The sequence below is a fragment of the Hemiscyllium ocellatum genome, chromosome 6, assembly GCF_020745735.1.
Source record: "Hemiscyllium ocellatum isolate sHemOce1 chromosome 6, sHemOce1.pat.X.cur, whole genome shotgun sequence".
In the NCBI taxonomy this organism is placed as follows: Eukaryota; Metazoa; Chordata; class Chondrichthyes; order Orectolobiformes; family Hemiscylliidae; genus Hemiscyllium; species Hemiscyllium ocellatum.
Window position 1 is genome coordinate 60,494,698 of NC_083406.1, and position 24,134 is coordinate 60,518,831.

General features: G+C 38.4%; 1 protein-coding gene across 12 annotated transcripts in view; it reads left to right on the plus strand.

Moving 5' to 3' along the window:
* The first annotated feature begins 1,287 nt into the window (after positions 1 to 1,287).
* The window catches only part of picalma (phosphatidylinositol binding clathrin assembly protein a), a 143,164-nt gene continuing 120,317 nt past the window's right edge, over positions 1,288 to 24,134 (plus strand). For 3 of the 12 annotated variants that reach the window (XM_060825975.1, XM_060825976.1, XM_060825978.1), the window contains exon 1: positions 1,292 to 1,794. In XM_060825975.1, the coding sequence (XP_060681958.1) occupies positions 1,665 to 1,794 (130 nt within the window). In that variant the 5' untranslated portion in view covers positions 1,292 to 1,664. Of the gene's footprint in view, positions 1,795 to 24,134 lie in introns of all 12 variants that reach the window. The other 9 variants (XM_060825979.1, XM_060825980.1, XM_060825985.1 and 6 more) reach the window with 6 other exon arrangements.

Consider the following 24,134-nt stretch of genomic DNA (forward strand, 5'->3'; position numbering starts at 1 on the left):
CAGTATTCTCAATGAACTGAATGGCCTACTTCCGCTCCTACATCTTATGATCTTGTACTTAGTACTATTATGCAATAAACCATATTGTTAACGAAGAACAGTGCTACTTCTGTAAGGACACTTTTTCTGATATAATTTCTACTACTGATCATTTGATAGGCCCTTGACAAAGTATAGACAAAGGGAATTGATGATAGTGAACTATCTCAAAATACTCTTAATTTGAATCACATATTGGTAGAGTTGGCAGCTACCAGAAGGTGTCAATTGCAATAATCAGGGTTACACTACAAGCATAATTTTCTCCGTGGCCATGTTATCTTTGCCATTCTGGTTTCTCCATAGTTCCATCCTGTGGGTATAATTTCACTCCTCCAACCCCAAATTGAATTAGTATCAGCTGTTCTACTGGGAATTGTGCCTAGTATCATATTTTTAACTTACATTTTTAAAAACATCTCTCTTAAAGTACTTTAAAATTGGAAGGATAATTATATGATGAATCTTTGCTTAGTTCAACTGTTAAGAAAGAATCTTAGCCCAAGAAATGGGAAAGATTAGAGGATAGCAGTCAAGGTGTAAGTATAAAAAAAGTAATTATGAACATACTTGCTTGAATGTATGAGTAATTTGTAAACAGAAAATGTGCTTGTATTGTTACAGGAGATCTGTAGAGTTTTTAAATAATAGGCTGGTGGGAGATGGCTAAGGAAAACTGTGAACCCCTGCTTTCGTCTGAGAATTGTTAACAAAGCTAGTGTTTCAAAACTATTAAACAAGTCTGTTGAGCAATTTCAAAAATCTGAGTGGGTGTAAGCTTTCACATTCATAAGTGATGATTTTATTTGCATTTCTTTTAATTTTTGAAGACAAACGTTTTCCATTTAAAGCAAAATTTTGCTTCAACTCTTAGCTGTTGAATTTAAGAAGTATTTCATTTCAGCTGTGAAGTCATTCCATCAACAAAAGGGAAACATTTGAAAATCCTAAAAAAAATTATTGTAATTACTTTGATATAAAAATCGAATTTCAATCAGCTAATCATATTGTTTTCGAAAAAATGGTAAATCTTTTCAAGACAACATCTCGTGTGCGATCTATATTCTGCATGAAGCTGGTCGTATGCTAAAAAAAACTGTACACGTGTAGACAGATGTGCATAAATCCAGATGCATGAATAGGAAACAAAAAAATGCCTCTCATCTGGCAGAGGCAGACAAGGGAGGGAGGGGCATATTTTGCTGTAAGCAGCAGTGGTGTCAGGCTGGGCTGCAGGGGGAAAACTCTGGGACTGGCTGATGGGGCTCAAACTGGTACGAGGTTGGTGGATGATCACATGATAACAATCCAGTGGGCAGGAGCCTGGTTCAAACCCGCCATTTTCCTGGAACTCCTGATCCTTTTCGGCAGAGGAAGAAAGAGGATTTGAACCCTGGGTGGCGATAGCTGCCCAAGTGACCGCCGAGCCCGTAAATAAGAAAAACTCAGAGCAGCCCGTCCCGAACGGGGCTCTCCTTTCCCGGGTTTCCAGTTTACTTTTTGTTTTTTTTTGTTGTGTGGTTTCTCTTTCTAACCTTTCTTTTTGGTCTGCCTGGCTGGGGTGGCTCCGTGAGAGGGATTTAAACCCCCTCTGTGCGTGAATCTGCTGCTGGCGAGGAGGGAAGATGTCGGGACAGAGTATCACGGACCGGATTGCCGCGGCTCAGCACAGTGTCACCGGCTCGGCCGTCTCGAAAACCGTATGTAAAGCCACAACACACGAGATCATGGGCCCCAAGAAAAAGCACCTAGATTGTAAGCACTTCCTCACACATTCTCACAGTGAAAAACGAAAACGCGTCCCAACCCAGCCGCTGTTATCCTGGTTCCTGTATTTAAATTTTAACCCCAACAGGATGAGATCGGAGTTAGCGTCGGGGTCGTGTGTGTTATTAGAAGAAAGTATCTAGTTTTCAGGCGGTACCAGGCCCCAGATAACGCCCTTGGCCTTGATTTTGTCCAGTAGAATCTGTGTATTGATTCATGCATTTTAATTATTTAGTTATTCCAGATTTTTAATTTTGCTGGTAGGGACTTTGTGGTGGGAGGGGCAGGGGGTTAAATCTCATATTTACATTTTTGTGGTCGTCTTGTGATGTGGTCGCTGTGGTTACACATCTGAAAGCTACTATTGCAGACAGAAATTACAACTCACCTCATGTTGATGTTATAGTGAATCAGCATTTTTCTGTTTATTATTGCAATGATTTTTAAACAAGTGGCATATTTGTCAATTTTCTGATGATTGATACAACAGAGCAGATTTGTTTGCTTTTAAAGTGCCTGAGAACTTGTTAGTGTTTCATAAACTGAAGCATTGTGTAAGTGTCCCATTATTGGAAATATCTTGCTGTTTCTGAAAATCTGCCTCATGATCTAGTATTTGCTTTTCTGAAAGATACAACATTTGGCACAGATGTGTTGCCTGAATCCAGTATAGTACTAATATTCTCCTTCATTTCCTTCAGCATAATTTTTATTGCTAGTTCTGATGAGCAGTAAGAACACTTTTTAGTTATATTTTCTGAAATATGTTGAACAGATCTGAAAAAAATTCTATTCCAATTCATTGGAAGTATTTAAAAAGAAATTATAAACTCAGCCTGGGAATTCAACCCAAGCTGCTGCAATAAAACTGAAAACTAAACAACATTTAAATTGTTAAAAACTTCGCCTTCTAGCTTTTAGTGATGGGCCCTTTGGGGACAGAAGTGACTAACAACTACGCTACCAGTAGGGTTTCTATATCTAGTTTACTTTAAATAAACTGTGCTGTCCAGTAATTTTTGAATGAGTTTTTCCTTTTTAGTGTGATCAGAATGTTGCTTACTTGCTGGCTACAGTGGTCCAAGATTTTTTGAAAATTAAAATGTGCAAAATTTGATATCATGAGAGAAAATCAATTTAACAGCTTTTAGTCTTTTTTTAAAAAACAGGTGACAGTTTTTGACAGCTGCTACAATTAAATTCAGGTGCTGGGAACTTGTTTGCTTGTGTTCACATTCCTGTACAGCATTTCTTTGGAATATTGGCTTGCCTGGAGAATGAAAGTTTAATCTTATTTTTTCTCCAAGTAAAATATGGGGAAATTGTTTGAATCATTTCCAATTTATGAACCCCTTGGTAGCTCATCTGACTAGTATCCAAGTCTTAAACAAGTGAGTGCCTTTATTCAGAGAATGGTACAAGCAAAAAGGTGTAACCTCACTGGTTTAAGTTAAAAATCTCACAACACCAGGTTATAATCCACTAGTTTATTTGGTAGCACTAGCTTTCGAAGTGCAGCTCCATAAGTGCAGCAGGACCATAACACACAGACCTTATCGCAGAAGGTTGCAGTCGCTTGCAGCTGAAATGCTGTATTGAACAAACCTAGATAGTTAATTCTTTCATCTTTTAGAATGAGTTTGCTGGTTTCGGTTCTTTAATATGAAAATCCCAGAACTTTTTTTAAGTCATATTCTCAAAATAACTTAAGGTATTATAACAAAAGGTGACACCTCGGCTCAGATAATGCCTTAAATCTTAGAGTCTGTTTGCATCCCAATCTTGAGTCAGGCTGATTCTATTTCCAAAGTGGAATTTACAAAATGTTACATGAATTGACTGCTTGCAGGATCTGCATTTTTTTTGAGCAAAATGGAATGTATAGCAAATGTAATTCTGCAAATACAAATTCATGCCATAAGTTTGTGTGCGTGTGCAAGAGAGTGAGTGAGTGCATACATGTGAGAGTGTGTGTGTATGTGTGCTAGGGTGTAAGCCTGTGAGAGGGTGTGTGGGTGGGTATGAGTGGGGGGTGGTATGTGTGTGTGTGTGTGTGTGTGAGAGTAGTGAGTGTATAGTGCAGTGGGGTCACCTGTAGTGTGACTTGAACCCAGGATCCCGATTAATGTCATCCTCCTGGGTATCGAACTTGGCTATCAGCCTCTGCTCGGCCACTTTGCGTTGTTGTCAGTACCGGAGTCTGCCTTAGAGGATGGTCACCCGAAGGTTCGAGGCCGAATGTCCCTGACCACTGAAGTGTTCCCCGACTGGGGGGGAACACTCCTGCCTGGTGATTGCGCAATGTCCATTCATCTGTTGTCATAGTGTCTGCTTGGTCTCGCCAAAGTACCATGCCTCAGGGCATCCTAGCCTCCAGCATAGCAGACAGACAACGCAGGCAGACTCACACATATACCTGCCACATAAATGGTGGGTGGTGTCCCACATATAATGGTGATATCAATGTCGACACTCTAGCACGTTTTGCAGTGGTTGCCATGACAGGGTTGTATAGTGTTGTGGTTGATATTGTCCTGAAGGCAGGGCAGTTTGCTGTGAACAATAATCTGTTTAAAGTTTGGTGGTTGTTTAAAATTGAGAAGTGGAGGTGTGGGCAAAGCCTTGGCCAGGTGTTCATCCTCATTGATAATAACACACTGTTACCATGTCACACTACAGGTGACCCCACTGCACTATACACTTTCATGGATACACACTAGCATGCACAAATGCACATTCTTACCAAGCTTGCATGCATGCAAACACATACACTCATATGCAAGTGCTCACTTTGTCTGTCTCTGTCTCTCTCCTGCATGTGCACGCACGTACAAATTTGAGATGAATTTGTGTTTGCAGATAAATTCTATTTTGCTCAAAAAACTGCAGAACCAGCAAGCAATCAATGCTGGCAATCAATCCTTGTAATATTTTTGTTAGATCTATTTTGGAAATAGAACCAGTCTGACTCAAGATTGGGATACAGACAGACTCTCATCTCACATCTTTAATGCATTGTCTGAGCTGAGATATCACCTTTAGTTATAAAAGGTTAAGTTATTTTGAGAATGTGACTTAAAAGAAGTTCCAGGATTTACATATTAAAGAACAGCAGCCAGCAAACCCATTCTAAAAGATGAAAAACTTAGCTATCTAGGTTTGTTCAATGTATAATTGCAATCTTTTGCTATAAATTGTTTTATGGTCCTGCTTCACAACCACCTGATGAAGCTGCACTTCGAACGCCAGTGCTTCCAAATAAACCTGGTGTTGTGATTTCTAACTTTGTCCATCCCAGTGCCACACCAGCTCCTCCAAATCCTCACTGGTTTAGTAATTGATCTTCAGTTTGAAGCCCTGAAATTCTTTATTCATTTTTTAATTTAGAATATGAAAACATTTGCTGAAAATGTGTTGTTGGAAAAGCACAGCAGGTCAGGCAGCATCCAAGGAACAGGAAACTTGACGTTTCGGGTATAAGCCCTTCAGGAAATTTCCCATTTCCTGAAGAAGGGCTTATGCCCGAAACATCGAGTCTCCAGTTCCTTGGATGCTGCCTGACCTGCTGCGCTTTTCCAGCAACACATTTTCAGCTCTGATCTCCAGCATCTGCAGACCTCACTTTCTCCTTCCAATATGAAAACATTTGCCAGTTTCGATCCTAAAAATAACCAGCTCAATTTTAAGTCTACTTATCTGACATTGTTGAGGTTTGCATTGTACTGTCATACTTGCTGATGTAGAATAGTTTTCAATGCATTGGAATGTGAAGCTAGCAAGAGTGTTAAAGCTGAGCTGAGAGAAATTCTGTAGCGGTTAGCTCATAAATCTTGATTTTCACTTTGTGTATGCTAGTGAGGGGTTTGAAAAATGCCTGTTTCCAAAGTACTTTGAGTCATAGAGATGTACAGCATGAAAACAGACACTTTGGTCCAACCTGTCCATCCAGACCAGGTATCCTAAATTAATCCAGTCCCATTTGCCAGCATTTGGCCCATATCCATCTCAACACCCCATTCATATCTTCATCCATTTGCCTTTTAAATGTTGTAATTGTACCAGCCTCCTCCACTTCTTCTGGCCGCTCATTCCATAAGATTTTAAGACATAGGAGTGGAAGTAAGGCCATTCGGCCCATTGAGTCCACTCTGCCATTCAATCATGGCTGATGGGCATTTCAACTTCACTTACCCGCATTCTCCCCGTAGCTCTTAATTCCATACACACACACCATCCTCTGCATGTCCCTTTTAAAATCTTTTCCCTCTTACCTTAAACCAATGCCCTCTCGTTTTGGGCTCCTTACCCTGAGAAACAGACCCTGACTATCCACGCTATCCATGTCCCTCATGATTTATAAACTTCTACAAGGTCACATCTCAGCCTCCAACGCTCCGGTGGAAAATAGCCCCAGCCTATTCAGCTCTTCCCTATACCTCAAACCCTCTGACCATGGCAGCATCCTAGTGAATCGTTTCTGAACCATTTTGAAGTTTCACAACCTCTTTCTGATAGCAGGGAGATCAGAATTGAATGCAAGATTCTAAAAGTGGCCTTACTGATGTCCTGTATGGCGGCAACATGATGTCCAAACTCTTATATTCAGCGCACTGACCAATAAAGGCAAGTGTAAGAGCAAGTTCAGTCCAGCTGAGTGAGATGATTAGCATTAGATGAACATCAAATGAGTGTTTCAGAAACTTCATTGTGTTGTGGAGAGTAAAATCAATCGTCCTCTTTCTTGATTGCTGTCCAGTGACCTGTTTTGAAAATCCACCATGTTAGTATTTGCTAAAGATAGGGCTCCAATGCAGAACCTTCAAAGTTCAGATAAGTTGTTGACTCCAGTTGTGGCTAATGAGATGAGTTCCAACTGTACCTGTAGTAAAGGATCAAAGCATTTGTTGCAAATGGTAGGAAATAGGTTACAAAACTTGGCCATTTTACTGGTCTTAGGAATGAAATAATTCTTGCTTATAACTAAACATTAAACTTTAGGGTGAGTAGGAAACACTGAAATCTTTGTAGCATTCTTCAATGAACCTCTTTTTATCTTCAGCTTTGTGTTTCTTAGCTCCTCAGTCTGTAATGCAAAGAAATGACTTTATGTAAACCGATTCTATTTCTAAGCTTCTCAACTTTTCTATTTAACTGTAATCTGAGTCGATGGGTCTGAATATCGCCTGCGTATTCTGATCCAATTATTGTCATCCTATTTCACCAAAAAAAAATTCTTCTGGCTTCCCAGGTGCAGATTTGGCGTCTAGATGACTATGTGGTGTGAACTGAGAGTTAACTTGTATCAAAAATATTCTTACGTTGATGATTGGTGTAAGTGTAAACTATTTCTGCGTTCAAAATGTCCGATCTGATGTGTCAATTCACCCAACTTGGTATCAATAGTTATGATGCCAGCAGGATTTAACAGGCAGTTGCAGCCTCAGATTTGTAAAATGTCAATGAAGTTTGCAATTTGGCAATCTTGATTTAAAGAGATCCTGTTATTAAATCTTCGGTAAGATTGTTTTCTGTAGTCATTTAAAAGTTTCGCAACCTCTGAATTTTATTTGGAATTTTGTGGCATTTTAATTCGTAAATGATGTGATTGTGCAACAATTCTTCCAAATGTGTGCACTCATGTTGTACTACACTGGAACAGTTGCAAGTTGGATGCCATCGTTAAGGTTTTCAGATCATACTCTCGAAAAACAAATTGCAAGTAATTGATAAATAGTCCAACAGGTTTATTTGGAAGCACTAGCTTTTGGAACTTGCTCCTTTAGGTGGTTGTGGCGCCTAAGATCGTAAGACACAGAATTTTATAGCCAAGGTTTAGAGTGTGATGTAACTGAAATTATTATATATTGAAAAAGACAATCACCTGATGAAGGAGCGTCGTTCCGAAAACTAGCGTGCTTCCAATTAAACCTGTTGGAAATAACCGGGTGTTGTGATTTTTAAGATTGTTTAAGTCACTCATCTTTTAGAATGACCATATTAGTTTCAGTTAAGATAAGTATCTGACCCTTGAGCTGAAATAACTGTATAATCTTGCACAGTTCTTAAAAACAAAATCTTGGTCGGCAATTGGAGAACAACTCATTTTGTGAATAGAAATTTAATATCTTCCAGTTCTTGTATATTCATGTTGGTTAAATATTTAATTATGATATGCCCAACATTTGATCTCAAACTATTGTAATTAGCGTACAATAATATGGTCAGTATCTTTGTCATTGGCATAACTGACACCAACAAGTTCACAAATTACATGGCTCTTGTTCTTATACAATTTTACACATTGCTATCCAAAAGTTGTTCTTTGTCCAAAATAAGTTTCAGTGTTACTTGTGATATTATGTATTGCTTAACTGTTTGTGCAACTTGTATTTCTGTGGTGCTAATTCATGGAATCTCATTACAAGATACCATCTTTATCAGGTGGCATCCCTCTGTCGTCTTGCTGTGTGTCTCTGTGTCTAGTGCTCTGTTATCTCCCTAACTACTCCAACTAAACAAGTTTGAGAACTTTATAGTTTTGATGTGTCATTTAAGAACTGAATTAATTTTAATCATTTGAAATTTTGCTTACTGATAGTAGTATCTCACTTATTGCTTCTCAAGGCATATTTAAAATAAATTGTTAATATTTATAGGAAGATGGTTTAGTTGAAGAAAATCTATAAAGATTAATTTTATCTATTTCAAAGAATATTTTTTAAAAATCAATTCAATAACTGGAAGTCTTTCAAAAAAAATATAGTAGTATATTACATTTTTTATGTAGGCTATTTATGAAATTGCTAGAAAATTGATTTAAGTTCCTGTAAGTAAGTAACTCACCTTACATTAATTCACAATGCTTCCAATACCAGTACGTGATAAACATTTATCTCCTGATAAGAAAGTAAATAATGCTAACATAGTTTGTATGCTAATACAGATTAGAAATGGTGAATAAATAACTTTTGTACTGACTAGCTTATGCACTTCTGCCCAATTCAACTTGTCAGTGAAGTGATAGTAACTGTACTTATTGCCTTATAGTTTGAGAAAGAGGAAAATAATGCCCGAATTGCTACCTAATAAAGATAGTATCTTATTATGAGATGTTTTGAGACCGTACCTTTAAAGTAAACCAATGAGTGACACACTTTTTTTTGTATTCAATGCAAAGTTGCATGATTTGGATTTATTCAGAAATTGAATGCAATAATTTGATTCTGAAGATTGACTAAAACATCACTCTAGCATACAATCTGAACTAACACCAGTAGAGTCCTGAATCATCAGAAGTTCAATTTTCAGATGAAAGGTTAAACTGATGCCCAACTTGCCAGATGGAGTCCTTCAGTAATTCCAGTTGGAGTTTTGTTGGTCATGTGGCCTCAACTAACAGCAAACAGACTTGACTGGCCACTCATTTATCTAAATTTGCTTTTTTATGTGATTTCTGCTGTGCTTGACCCCATAACATAACTCTCATTCGTAAAGTGATGTCTGTGCATCACTTGAAAGCACATGACCAGTTTGTTCGGCTCTAGGAAAGTCATATGAATGCGATTTTTAAAAAAAAATCCTTTTTCCATTTCCTGCTATTAAATGGTACTTTCAGTTAGCGTTGGTGGAGAGGGTCTTCTGGGACTAGCAAACGTTTTGTTGCCATTGTGTATTCCATTTGGTTCTTACAAATTACATCTTCCAACTTGACCAACATTTATTTTGTTTTTGATTGGTAGCCTTGATTGTGTCTTGCTATCACCAACTCAGAATAGCTATCACTTTCATGTCTTTCCCTTCCCACCCATCCTACCAACAACACAGCACTTAATTTACTTTAAATAATTAATTTCTGTAGGACTGGAAAGGACAGAGGACAAAATGTTTAGAAAATTTTTGCTTATTCTCGATTTTAATGCAGTTCTTTGAACTAACTGGAAGTAGAAGAGGCAACTTGTATTTTCTTTACAAGGTTGTCTTTACTTCATTTAACAACTTTGATAAAATGTTCTGGCAGGTGAAGAGTAAGGGAAATCAGGAGTGTTACTGAACACTGGTATGTTATCAGGGAAGATTGAAGCTTAGTCATGGGTGGATCTATGAGGTTACTAAGTATTTTTCTGTCTTCCTCCCAAGATAAAAAAAGAGGATGGCAAAGGAATAAGTCTAGATGACAAAGAAGAATTGATGATTCAGAAAATGTCTTTTTCTTGTTACTTTCTTTTCTTCTGTTCCATGCCTTTATTCCCTGTTCTCCTCTGACTTGATTTAGTGCTCAACTGAATCTAGGATTTAGGATGTGTTTTAGGAACAAATAGTTTTCCTCTGATTTTTTTTCATGAATATAAATATATGTATGAGAGAAAAACTCTACATAGATGTTAGTAACATTTCATTTGGCCTCTCTGACCCTGTGCTCCATGAACAGTCTGCTGTTCAGCTGTGAATGATTTCAACTTAGCTTTGACAAGATAAAAGCATCCTATTGAGTTTGAAGCTAATATATGTTACTAAGACTTATATAATTTAAAAAACTTATACATTTTGTGTTGCTAGAAGCAGCATGTCACTAAATGCCTTGCACCATGAAATCATAATTATGCATACCATGGGGTCAGCCTGTTACATTTTCACATGCCGAACAGAAGTCTGAAATTTGTTTGTTGAAAATGTCATGCTGTTATTAAGGCTGGTTCGTGTAGTTCCTCAAGAATACTTTGAGATTTGCTCTCCCCTCCCCTCCCCGTAATTGAAGCAAAATGTTCAGAGACACAATATAGTTTTACCTCCTTCATCTTTATTCTGGTCCCTGGAGGGAGAGACAGCGATTGTCCATGTGCACAGGGACATGAGTTCTTGGTCTTCCATGGAAGAGCAGTTTCTCAATGAACTATACAGTCATTTTACAGGGAGGAGCATCCAGATAAGGCAACATACAATTTAGTTGGGTGACTGTTATAATCAATGAGTATCAATAGCAGAGACCAAGTCCTTTACTGTTATACAATGAATGTTCTTAACCTTGTTAACTGGCTTCACATAATGGATACTTTTCCCCTTGTTAACCAACGTAACATACTGAATGCTACCACTTCTTGTTAAATGGCTGTATATAATGACTGCTTTTCCATCTTCTTAACCCATTACCCTTGCCTCCAGCACCCCCTTGTTAACTGCAAGTTGTTATCTGATCTGGGTTATGCTCAGCTGAATCTCTTGTTTGACAAAACTCAAAGCTCAACTCTTTCCCTGCCTACTTATACCTATACACATTCTCATTCCCTCATTTTATCATTTCACGAGGGAATGAGATGATAAAATGAGGCACTACCAGCTTTCATAAGACTCTGACAGCCAGTATTTAAGCAAGTTAATGACACAGCATACAATGATTATAACAACAAAAATTACGAGTCCATTACAGTAATTAGAGTTGGAAGAGTCCTCCTATGTGGGGGGAAAAAACAATCCACCAGTTAAGTTCTTAAATCCACAGTCATTAGAGACCACTCCATTCCCCCCCACAAACATTGAGTGGAAATGAGCCAGTTCTCCAAAATCTCCTTTAGTAAAGTCCAACCGGAAAAGAAAATTCAGTCTTTGACTGAATTCAATCACGCCTTTGAGAAATCTGATTTCTTGGACAAGGCAATTAAATGCTTCATAAAACTGACGAGACTTCTGTCCTTGCAAACATGCTTCAGATGGAGGATACCGGCTCATCTGTGTGTGCAATGCAGCAGCAGGCTAGGTGAATACAGCATTTTTTTTGCTGCTTCTCCTGCTCTGCTTTTAAATGTAACAAAGTCAACTGGGTGGTTTAATGTCTGTAGGAAGGTCGCTGACAAAAAACAGACCATTTTTCTCTTTGTTGTTAGTTTCTTCATTTTTCAGGCTCATGACTGGGGCGTTGATTGGATCAGGTTGCGGAGGGGTGGGCGATGGTCTGAAGGTGTGCTTTACCTGTGAATGGATAAACTCTAGAGACGATGTTAGCTGCTGGAAGTATCTTTACATTTCCCTTCTCATTGCTTTGTTGCCAAGGTGGTTATCAGTATGAAGATGATCGTACATTTAACTACACTAAATTGTGTCTGCCTATTTCAGCATTCTTTGAATTGTTGAAATCTGTTACTCTGTTCGCTATTTATGACATTATCAAGTTATATACAATCCATGTACTTCTAAATTGTACTGTCTAAACAATCAATCAATTATAAACAACAATCAATGGTCCTAAAATCAAACCTTCAGGTATTCCATTCAGTTATTCAAAAATTATTTTCGTTCAACAAATTGATACTTGGCTAATTTGAAAGCTGTCAGGATAAGTATCGTAAAAGTCTGGAGCAGCAAGAAAACAGAATGTTTCTTGTGCTTTTGCCATTGAAGAGGCAGTTTCAGTTCAGATTTAAATATCAAATGTTTGTGGGAAATAAATGCAGAATATTTTAAAAAAAATTTCTCCAAATGAAACTTCCCAAATAGTACAGTTGGAATTACAGTGGCAACTTTGGTAGAGATCAACATCCTTAGAATCTGCAATAGAAAGGAGGCCAATGAAGTCTTAATAATTAACAGAATTTAAACAGCTCAGCCTCAAGTTCTAATATTCTCTATAATGTTAACAAAACATCAAACTTAAAATGCACTCTTCTTTTTATGAACACTCTGCTTTAAAAACAGGTGCAAAGATATTTTAATACAATACTCTCATCTGGCTAAAGCATGACCACTGACCTCACTACTTTTTCTTAAACAGGCATTATAGAATTTCAAACAAATCAGTGGCTCAATGTGCTCATTCAATTTGTTTTAAGGTAACAAGTTTGATAATATTAAAAAGGACATAACGTCATACAATTTCAATGTTAAAAACAAAATCTGCCCTGTTACATAGCCCATAAAACAAATTGAATTGAGGTCTTGATTCAAACAAGGCAAAACAGTTATTTAAAAGGATTTTCTGAACCAGTATTTTAACAAAGCAAATTTTTAAATATCAAGCACTCTCAGCACGGACAATTTACATTGAACCTTTTTCTTTTTCAACCCCAGTATTAGTACAACCTTAATTTCAGTGTTTCTCATTTTTATTTGTCATCCTCTCACTGAAATTGCACCTATAAAAAGAGAGCCCTCGTAATGGACTACACGGTAACACAGTCCAAGCCACTCTGTTTCCCCCAGAACAAAGACTCAAATTTTACCGCTAGCGGACTTAAAGTCCTTGCTCACTTTACTCCTCATGGGGGCTCAAATTCCAGCACAGTGTGGAGGACTTGAACCTCAAATCAACCCAATTAGTAGACTCTAACCCCAGTACCGTGCAGAGGATATTAACCTCAACCAAACCCACTCCTTGAAACTTGAACCGCAGTACCATGCAGAGGGTTCTAACATCTATCACGCCCCCAATACAGTGCAGAGGACTGGAACTTCTGCCTGCCAGTGCACTTGTGAAGCTGTATCTCTCGACCAAACTAATTATCGTTCGAAGAATCTGTAGAATAGAGCATGATTAAGCGAGGGGGCTGTCTCCAGCACACAGGAATATCGAGAAGGACCAAGGTTTTAAAGTCTTACCTTGTGGGCCCATCTGTCTTGAGACACCGATGTTCTTAGCGGCTGCTAAAGCTGTCCAATTGTAACTATTCATTTCAATTCTGCCAACTACGCCAATATTGTTGCCCCATTTCCTCCTGTCCCGCCCCCAGTCGAAATAAACACTCAAAGACACAGTATAGATTTACCTCCTTCATCTTTTATTCCAGGCTCTGGAGGGAGAGAGAATGATCGCCGATGTGCACAGAGACGTGCGTTCTTGGTCTTCTCTGCAAGAACAATTTCTCAATGAACTATATAGTCATTTTACAAGGAGGAGCATCCAGATAAAGCAACATACATATTAATTGGGTGACTGTTACAGTCAATGAGTATCAACAGTAAAGATCAAGCCGCCTGCTGTTATGCAATCAATCTTCTTAACATTGTTAACTGAATTCATATAATGGATATCTTTCACCTTGTTAACTGACATCACATACTGAATGCTACCTCATCTTGTTAAATGGATCTATGTAATGACTGCTTTTCCACTTTGTTAACCACCCTTGCCTCCAGCACTCCATTGTTAACTGTAAATTCTTATCTGAGTAATGCTCAGTTGAACCTCGTTTCACAAAACTCAGAACTCTTTCTCTGCCTGCTTATACTCTGTACCTATTCTTAGCTGCTTTAGGCATTGTTTCATTCCAGGAACAAACCATCACTTGCAGTAATAGCTTGTTGTTCTGAGCTGGTTGGAAAGTGAGTGGAACTCTTGGCTCAGCCTTCTGTAATTGACAAGATCATTCAGATGCAGAAATGTCATGCTTTTGAACAACTTTCACAGCCCACAAGCAGTCTTTGGGCAGAGAGCAATCTGTGTGAGAGTTTTGCAACCAGTAGCTAGCTATTTGTGAGTCCCGATTTTATTACTATAAATACAAGCTAGGAAATTGATGAGTGGCTTCAGGAAGTTAAAGATACCTCAGGTGGGTGGTAAAATCCTTTTACTTCAGAATAGTGAAGTTAGAGAAGCCTGTAGTTGAAGGGCTTTCTGTTTCCAAGGCCATGTTAAGAAATGATTGTAGGGAAAGGGAAATATATACCTTGTGTACTGTTTATTTATTTGTCTCTGAAGGAAAATACTTATTGTTCCAAATATTTATTCACTTTACTATTTGAACAGTGGGGAGAATTTGCTTGGCAGTGTATAACATGTATGCTAGCAATCTCTATTCCTTTTACTGTAGCTTGACCGTGACCTTTTCTTGGCCTGTCATTATTTATTTAGAAAATTGTGCTTTCTCCCTGAACCCTGTCCTCTGTTTTTAATGGCACCCATTTCACTAATGTGAAAATATCCTTGTTGTTTGGCTTCTGTTTTCCGCATTGTTGTGCAATTTGTAGCTGTCTTGGTGCAAAACTCCAAAAGCCACTTTTTTTGCTAGTTAACTCTCCTTTAGAAAAATGTAGTTCTGGCCCATATCTTTCTCTATCTTGCAATCCTCTCTGTATGAGCACCTTGAGAAACTATTGCTTTGACCAAGCTTTAGGTCATCTGCTCTAATATCTCCTCCTTTGTTTAGGTGTTTCTTTCTGTCTGTTTACAATCTTGATAAACTTGGAATGCTTGTTCTTAAAAACATTAGAGAAAATGAATGTTGCCCTCTAGCTGTTCATATTTCTCAATTTGTTTTGCTATTTCATCACAATTTTTCCTGGATTACACCTGCATATACTCAAAATACTCCCTCCTCATGAAATTTGGTTTTTCATTGTTAACTTTATCACTAACAACATCACTTTGTTTATTTGGGTCTGTTTGGGTTGTATCATACGTTTGAGTGTTTTTTTAATTCATTACTTCACTTGCAAAATGTCACCCACTGGTTGAATCTTTAACATTCTGAAGCCACTCATTAATTTTCCAGCTTACATTCTCGGTAATAATTGGGCTTGTAATTCTGGAGAAGGGGTTAAAACATTGTTGGGAGCTTAAGTGCCTGATCATTTGTTTTGCAAAAATATCCTTATTTGCAAATTTCTATTCATACATAGGTCCTAAAGCTGTTCTGTTTCGTCATTGCATAGCAAAAAAAAATTGCAACTCCTGCAAATGTAAGATCCAAAGGCCAGAAGCCTTACATACTTATGCAAGGCACTGTACATTCGTGACAATGAGAGTGTCTGATGACTGAATGGACCACCATTGTACTTTGGCAGAAAGATCTTAATAGGTAGTCGTTCCTCACTGCACCTTGGTGGCATTTGTTTAAGCTTTTGCTGCATACTTCAACATGTGGTCCTAGATCTTGGCATGTGCCTGTCTGCAACACCTTGAGGTCAGCTCTTTGCATTGAATGACCAACACGTTTCAGGCAGTCCCAAGTGCACCTTTCACTGAGTTGATGGTCTTCCAAACACAGTCAGTGTTTGTCTTAGAGTGCATCCCTGGGAGTAGCCTGCAGAGCACAGAGTTCTGTCATTGGAGCTGTTTGGGATGAATCTTGACAAAAAAAACTAAATCTTTTTCCAGACCTTCTTTGCATAAACATATTCCAGAGATTTGTGACAATCTTTTCCCCACTGCAGCTGCATAATGTTATGGAGGGAGTATGGGTGTAGTGAAAGATCTCTCGGGTAGTAACCCTGTCACCACCAGCCAAGCTACGTCCTGGTGGAAAGTTAAGGTGATGAGGTATTCTGTCAAATGAGTTTGACAGACTCTTAAGGAATCCACCTAAAAGCATCAGCCCCTTCCTTTCCAGCAGAGTCTCAGATCCTGTATGCTGACCATGTTTGATGGACTTGTGGTTAAAGGTATTTTTCTTTACAAATTTTTGCATGAGGCATAGGTGATATGGGACTGCTCAACTCCTTGGCGATGAGGCCAAGTCCATCCTTTGTAACACCGGGGACAGCTAGGACATCCTTATGTACTGATACTTGTGTACTGAGGATCTGTGCACAGCTTGATGCAGCCACACGCAAATAGGTCGCCATCAGGACAGGTTGCCCCTCTGACTAGAGCCTTGAACATGTGGGGCATGACCCTGTGAATGCAGTACATCTTTGACCTGTACCTGTGGAAGATGACTTGGGTAACTGTGATGGTGCAAACCTGTGCCACATACATCAACTTGGAGAGACCTCGCCTGGGTAGGTGTTTACTATGACAGAGAGGGAGTGGTGCTCCCATCTGTCCAGTTTCTGTCTCACCTTGGTAACACACTTCTCCCAAGTTTAGTCCATGCTCTGGCCCCTATGAACCATACATGCAGCCCCTTCAAATAATTTGTCCTGATGGTAAAAGTGATAAGGGATTCACCATCCCAGTTCCCAAAGAACATGGCCTTGCTGTTGTCTTGATTTACCTTGGCACCCAAGGCCAGTTTGATCTGGTCACAGATGCTCATGAGTGTGCACTGACAGGAGATTTGAGCAGAAAATTATGTCATCAACCATGCACAAGGACGCTTTGACCTGGAGATCTGTGTTGCCTGGAATAGTTACTCCTTTCAGGCGCAGTATCTTTTGCAGAATCCATCAGGAAGGTTGCGTGTAACATGTAAACAAAACGAGAGAGTGGGCAACCCTGTCTGACTCCAGATCTGATTGGTCAGCGTTCTGATTTCCACCCATTGATTGAGACTACAATACTGACGGTGTAGAGCACTCTGATCCAATTACAGTGTATGATAGCATGTCAAAGGCTTTCTCCTGGTCTAGGTTGATGAGGCAGTTGTCCACCTTCCTAACCTGGTACATAGGTGACCATAACCCTAAGGAGTGCAAGGCTCTGAGATCTTCTGCTCCGTACGGCACAGGTTTGGTCAGTATGATCCATGATCCCAGTTAATCATGGTCTGGTTGGCGATGACCGTAGGATTTTATAATCCACATTCAACAATGAAATTGGTTGCCAATTTCTAATTTCCTCCTCTCTCTCTCCTGTTTGTAAGTGAGAATGATGATATTTTTCTTCATGGATTCACCATTCACTGGCCAGAAGCATACAGTCATCCATTTCTAGCAATACATGGCCAGTCAAGTTCTACTGGTGCAGTTGGCATTTTTTATTTCAAAAAATACTTTGTGTGTGTGTGTGTGTGTGTGTGTGTGTGTGTGTGTGTGTGTGTGTGTGTGTGTATATATATACATTCAGAAAAGCAGTTAGGTTCTGTTCAGTTGCATATCAAGTAACTAACCAAATATTGGACTTTGACTCTATCCAAAAAAATGGAGGACCTCTTTTAGACATACAATATCCCATTGATACATTTGGCATTATCTTATCTATGCATTAAAGCTCTGGATTCCTTGTATTTTTCACAAGGCTTTCACAATGTGTGAACAACATCAGTTTACTGTTGAGCATTTGTAACTGCAAGATTGCTGGAACAACTGTAATGTTTTATGCAACAGATTTCCCGTTATTTAAATCTCTCCCTATTCAAATATTAATTCCTGCTTAATCTACCAGCCTAAATATTCATCAGCTGTTTCATGACAGTAATTGAATTAACCTTGGCAACATCTGATTGGCTGTGTGATCTTCTGCATAGTCATCTGTATAATGAGGTGATCCAAAATTAACAAACGAAGCTATTCCAATAAGTGTTGATATTAAAAGCTTTAAAAACAGCTTGAATATCCCGACTATTCAGTGTTGTATTTTTGAACTTGTAAAAATCTGTTTGATCCTAACTGGACAGAACTTGGGCTAGTAATACCTGCCTACGACAGGATAATGTTTGGAGGAATAAATGCAAAAAAATGCTACTTTCTGTTTACTGCAAACAATGCTGTTTATATAAATTTTCAAAAAAAACTACTATCCCAAGGAGAAAATGAGAACTGTCTTCTTTCTTCAGATACTAGTGGACTTGCTGTGCATTGCAAACATTTAAAAAGGCAAAAAAGAGCAGAAGTTTTTTCACTCATTCACTTAAAATTATACTGCTAAAAACATTTGCCTCTTTTCTGAAGGGCCAGGGTTATAGTGGTGACATATCTAATCTTCAGGTGAGAAAACCTGCTGAAAGTAGATTTGTTGAGCAAATATTTTATTGACTGAACACAATTGTTGCTGCAGGAGTTGAGATGTAGTGACTGGTCTTTCTGGTTAGAACGTGTTATGTGAAGGTGATTGCAGTAGTACAAGAATGTAGTGAAATCACCTTTTCAGAAACTCTCCTGAAGGTCAAGGAGAAGTGGGTTGAGTTACATCCAGAGTTAAATTCCCTTAAAGTGATATTTGATCAGATTCTAACATCATTCCACCTGTGCAAGTATTAAGGTGAATGGAGAAACCCTTTGCAGTTCTTAGTGATGTCATTAAGATGTTTAACAGTCTGTATATCAATTTATTGACTTGTCAGAAACTTGCCAGGGTGAAACTAGCCAGTTACACAGCCAATGTGTTAATTCACTGCAAGTGACAGAATGGGAAGCCTATTGATCAGCTAAATTGGGGAGCTCTGTATTAACCATTTCGTAGACTGCTGATGCTGTTCCTCCAAATGCTACCACTGCCGGTCATGATGTCTGCCAGATTTCCTTCCATAATGTATTAGTTTCTAGTATTCTTCAAAGTGCCTGTCACTGAATAACCACCTCTTGCTCCCCTTTCCAGATTTTTACCTCCTTTGCAAGAAGAGAGATCTGATAGAAATAGTGTGTGTGTGTGCGTGTGCGTGCATATAGGTCCAAAAAAGTACATTTTTGGAGAGTCATTGAGGCATCGCTTGCCAGAGGAGAAGGGGATGAGACTCAATGTTGATTTGTTGTGCTTTGACAGAGGTATAAGTGAAGCTGCAAATGTGTGTTTATAAGAATGCTGTGCAAGAGAATGGTGACTACAATGGAGAGTGGGGATCGACACCTCGAAATGTTTCTGCCCTCCTGAGGTTCTAGAATGTGTTTGGGTACCGTCTCCAGATTAATTACTGCACCTATTGCTCACTTTGTCAGCCATTACCATTCGTACCTCTGAAGTGGACATGCTATCTGTTTTCTTCTGTGCTTGGCAAACATCATCTTGTTGCAGTCTCTCAGATTCTAAAGCCCCCAGGTAAGAGCAAGAGTGAGTGTTTCAGTGAGTAGTCTTCCCAGGTCTCATTTCTGTGCTGCTACAGCTTCTTCAGTACATTTACAGTTGAGGTTCTCAGATCCCTTCTGCAATCACTCTTTAATTGGACTTTTCCCCTTGGCATATGTACCACTGTCTTTTTCTTTACCTCTGTGGCCAATGAATCTGGAAGTGGGATGAACTGAGCTACAATCTTATCAATAGACACAATAAAGCCTGTTGGGCTTTGTTCTTGACTTTAATGAGTCTTTGAATCATAAGCTTCTAATTCTTGAAGATTTCACCCTTGGATGTTACAGTGCTCTTTCTCCCTTTTTCCAAATATACAAAGTTATAAATTACACAACACTAGTTATAGAATAACAGGTTTATTTGGAAGCACTAGCTTTCAAAGCACCGCTCCTTCAGGTGGTTGTTGAGCAGGACCATAAGACCCAGCTTTTAAAGCAAAAGATTACAGTATCATGCAAGTAAAATGATATATTTAACAAACCTCGATTGTTAAGTCTATCATCTTTTAGAATGGGTTATATGTTTCAGTTCATTAATATGTAAATCCCAGAACTACTTTAAAGTCGCATTCTCAAGATAACTTAAGGTTTTATTAAAAGGTAACATTCCAGCTCAGAGAGTGCATAAAGGTGTGAGGTCAGAGTCTGCCTGTATCCCAATCTTGACTCAGACTGTTGTATTTCCAAAGTGGAATTTATAAAATTAGTGCTGTGTAACGATGCTGTCCATCAGGGTATGCATTATTTTTAAAAGCCAGCACTGGTATAAATAAAATGAGGTAACTGAAGTCACATAATTACTGATGATTTAATTTCCAATTTCATATAAAATGGTAATGATTTCAAAATCTTCTGCCACAGATGTGGTGGTTTCTTTTTGGTTTTTTAAGAAAAAATCATGGATGTGGACGTTGTTGTCTAGTCCAGCATTTTTGCCGTTGAGAAGGTGATGGTGAACTGTTTTGCTCTCCCTGGTTTTGCATACACCTGCATTGTGCAGCTCCTTGCCAAAAGCAATCTTTGACCCAGAGCTAGAAAAGTGATTATAGTTCCAAGCCAGTTTGTTATGGGTTTGAATAGCAACTTAGTGGTAATGGTATACCCATGCTGCCATTATCTTTTTCAGTAGCAGTCACACGTTTGGAAGATACTGTTGTAGGGGATTTGAATTGCTAAAGTCTATTTCGTAGATGACGCACACTGCTGTCAACTGTCTGTGGTGGATGGATACCAATGTCAGTCAATTAGCCTGCTTTGCCCTGGATTGCGTTGAGCTGCCTGAATGTTGGACCTGCATCCATCCAGACAATTGGAGAAATTTGTCAAGTCAGTATTCCCGTGTTGTAGCTTAACTAGGTTGAGAAACTATTTTGAAGTGTCTGGTGCTGCGCCTGGCATGCTTGCACTCTTTTTTTTCCCCCCAGGTTTGGTTCTTGAGCTTGATGTTAATGGTAGAATGAAGGATATGCAAAGGCATGAGGTTGCTAATTGTTATTGAAAATGATTCTGTTACCTGATGACCCACAGTGCCTCATGAATATCTGTTTGTATTGGTGGATGTGCTTGAAGTTAATCCATTTAGTACACTGGGGGCTGGTGCCATACTTCAGAATGGAGGTTATTCATAATATGAACACAGAAGTTCATCTTCAAAAACTGGGGAGTATGTTGATGAACAGGATTTTCTTTTGCCTGTGTTTGGCCTGATGTCCTGAACTTGCGTGAGATCCATGGAGAATATACTGTAATGAATGTACTGAATAAGACTGTAAACCAGTGTGCCCCACCTCTGATGGGAGAAGACATATTCTGTGTTGACGGTGGTATCTGAGATAATCTCTGATTTTGAGAAAATGACTGTATCAGGCTGCCATTTCCCAATTTTGGCACCAGCCTCATCTGTTTTTTAAAAAAAGCACTTGATGACAGGGTGGGTTTACCATTCTTTTCCAGAATTGAGGTAGATACTAGGTTGCTGTTCAGTTTCATTGCTTTTCTTAGGCTTTGATTCTTACTGTATCAAATTCTTTCTCTTGTTTAAACTTTTGCAAGTTCTTTTCATCTGTCATATCCTTGCTTGCTGATCTACATTCCCTGGTCAAACAATATCCTGCTTTTCAAATTCGTATCCTAGTTTTCAAATCATTACATATCTTTTTAATCTCTTGCAGTTTCATAACCTGCAGATATCAGTGCTCATCCTTGAACTGTTCTGATTTTAATTTTTCCACCATTTTCATCCCATGCCTAAGCCCTGAACTCAGGAGTTCCTTTCTTATGTTTTTCTCCCCCTTGACCACCCTTGTGTCTTTTTAAGGCATTCAAAACACCCTACCCCTCTAACCAGACTTTGGCCATCTGCCCTAACGTGGCTTGATATTCTATTCCTTTATGAAATGCCATATGAGTTGTCTTTGGGAATTTTATTAGGTTAATTAATATTTATATAACATCTTTGCATGTAAAGCCAATTATTTCAAGAGATAGGAGGGCATGAGAAGATGATGATTAGTAATCAATTATATTTAACTGCTCTTGCCTAAGAGAATAAAAATGAAATGCTCCTGTCCTTTGCACATGGTGAGCAATCTATGACCTAACATTTTCAGGTTAGGTCCATCATATCTTTTGCATCAGAATTATTTTTCTGACTGTCATGTGATTATCCTTTCTGGTTATACTTTTCAATGAATGCCCATTTGGTTCGACAAAAACCTATTTTATGGTGTATTTCAATTGGATACACAGCTTCATGATAACGGAGTGAGACCATGTTGAAAATTGCCTTTCTATTAGGCTTGACTGGAATTGAACTTTACACAGTAATTTTGTGTGACTTTGTACGAAAGAAACCAAATAAAAAGGCTGGTTAAATAGAACAGTTAAATAATACAGTTGTCCTGTGCTAAGTAGCTATATTGTAGAGTATGGTAGGTAAAGTAATTGGAAAGGTTAAACAGATTTTTTTTTCCCTCTTTCAGCTCTGCTGCAGTTTAAGATAGGTCCAGGAAGCTTTTGAGTTCGTACACTTGCATATAGAGGATAATGTGTCTTTAGGAAGATTGTGTGTTCTCAAGTATATCATTTGGTATTGTCCAAATGGAAAAAAATTACTTTGGAGCTTGCCATTATCATATTATAGTTTTTATTATCTAAGTGCCATGCTCATAATTTGCTTCAACTAGGAATAGTGTGTTTGGACCTGTACTTAGCTTAATAAAAAGATTTTTGATAAACACATTGACATCATAAACTATTACAACAAGGATATTGTGCTGCGAATATATTTTTATAAGGCTAGCTGATATACCATTAAATGCAATTTAACTTTTTGTCACATACTGTGACTGTATTCCAATTTTAATAAAAGCCAAAGTTTTGTTGTGTGAGCGGATATAATCTCAGATCAACAATTGACGAATTGATGTGAAAGCCCCAGCTGCTGATTTGACTGCCAGTAATAGTACAGTTTAACATTGTTTGAGCTATCTAAAAATGGCCTTGTGAACCCAAATAACGGTGTCTCTCCTGGAAAGTATGCCAGTGAAGAAAATGACGTTGCAGCATTTTTAGTCGGAAATGTGCCAGTTATTCATCTGGCTAACACTGACAGCTATTTTCTTTTTACACTGTGGGGCTTATTCTTTTTATATTTAACAGAGCAGGCTTTTTTCATTGGGAATAGAGTTGAATCTAATCTAAGACTGGACTATGCCCACAGTCTCAATACATCATTTCACGTGTTGTCTTCAAATGTATAGTGCAGGTGCAAAGTGGAGAATTGATAGCTGTTTCTCAGCTACCCAAGCCTTTCAGCTTGAAGCTGCACTAGAAACTGAATGCAAATATCTCGTGAATGCTTGTTGAGTGGATGCTTCCTCAAATATTCATTTCTCCCTGCTTTTGCACCCTCTTTAATTTTGAAGAGAAATGTTTTGAAGAGAAATCTGTGCTCATAATGACCAGCTTCTTGATCAGAACTGTGATCTTTGTCTTACTGAAATAAATGCTTCAGCTTAGTATCTTTATGTCAATGTGCCCTCTGTATATCCTGTTCCTTTGTTCCAGAAAATGTAAAAACATTGATTACTGATGGGGATTTTTATCTTACTGAATGCCAAATTTATGCACTTCTCTCATTCCAACTTCAAATAGTTTAAACATTTTATTTGCTTGATGACCATTATGGGAACTCGAAATATGACATAATTTGTTTTATTAATTTTTCAGTAATAGGTCGCTGACCTGATTGTGTCATAATTAAAACCTCCCATTAATACCTCTACGGTATTAAGGTATTAGCCAACTCTTTCCTACCTCAGCTCATCTGCTGCAAAAGTCTTTGGCCAATTCTCTGTTACTTTTGTTTTATATTTGATTTTTTTTTAAATTCAATTTTCTCTCAGCACCAAATATTCTACACTAAATTTGCAATCATCCAAAACTGCTTAGATCATAAGTTGAATCAAGTCTAGCTTTTCCATCACCCATGCATTAGCTGACATGTAGTGGCTCCCGTTTAAGCAATACCTTTTCTTTTTTTTTTAAAACGCTTTTCCCTATTTTCAAATCCCTCCATGGTCTTGTTCCTCTGCATCTTCTGAACCTCTTCGAGCTCTCCAAGATCTGATCTTCTTCATTTCTCAACCCTGACATTAATTGCTCAACCATTACCTTCA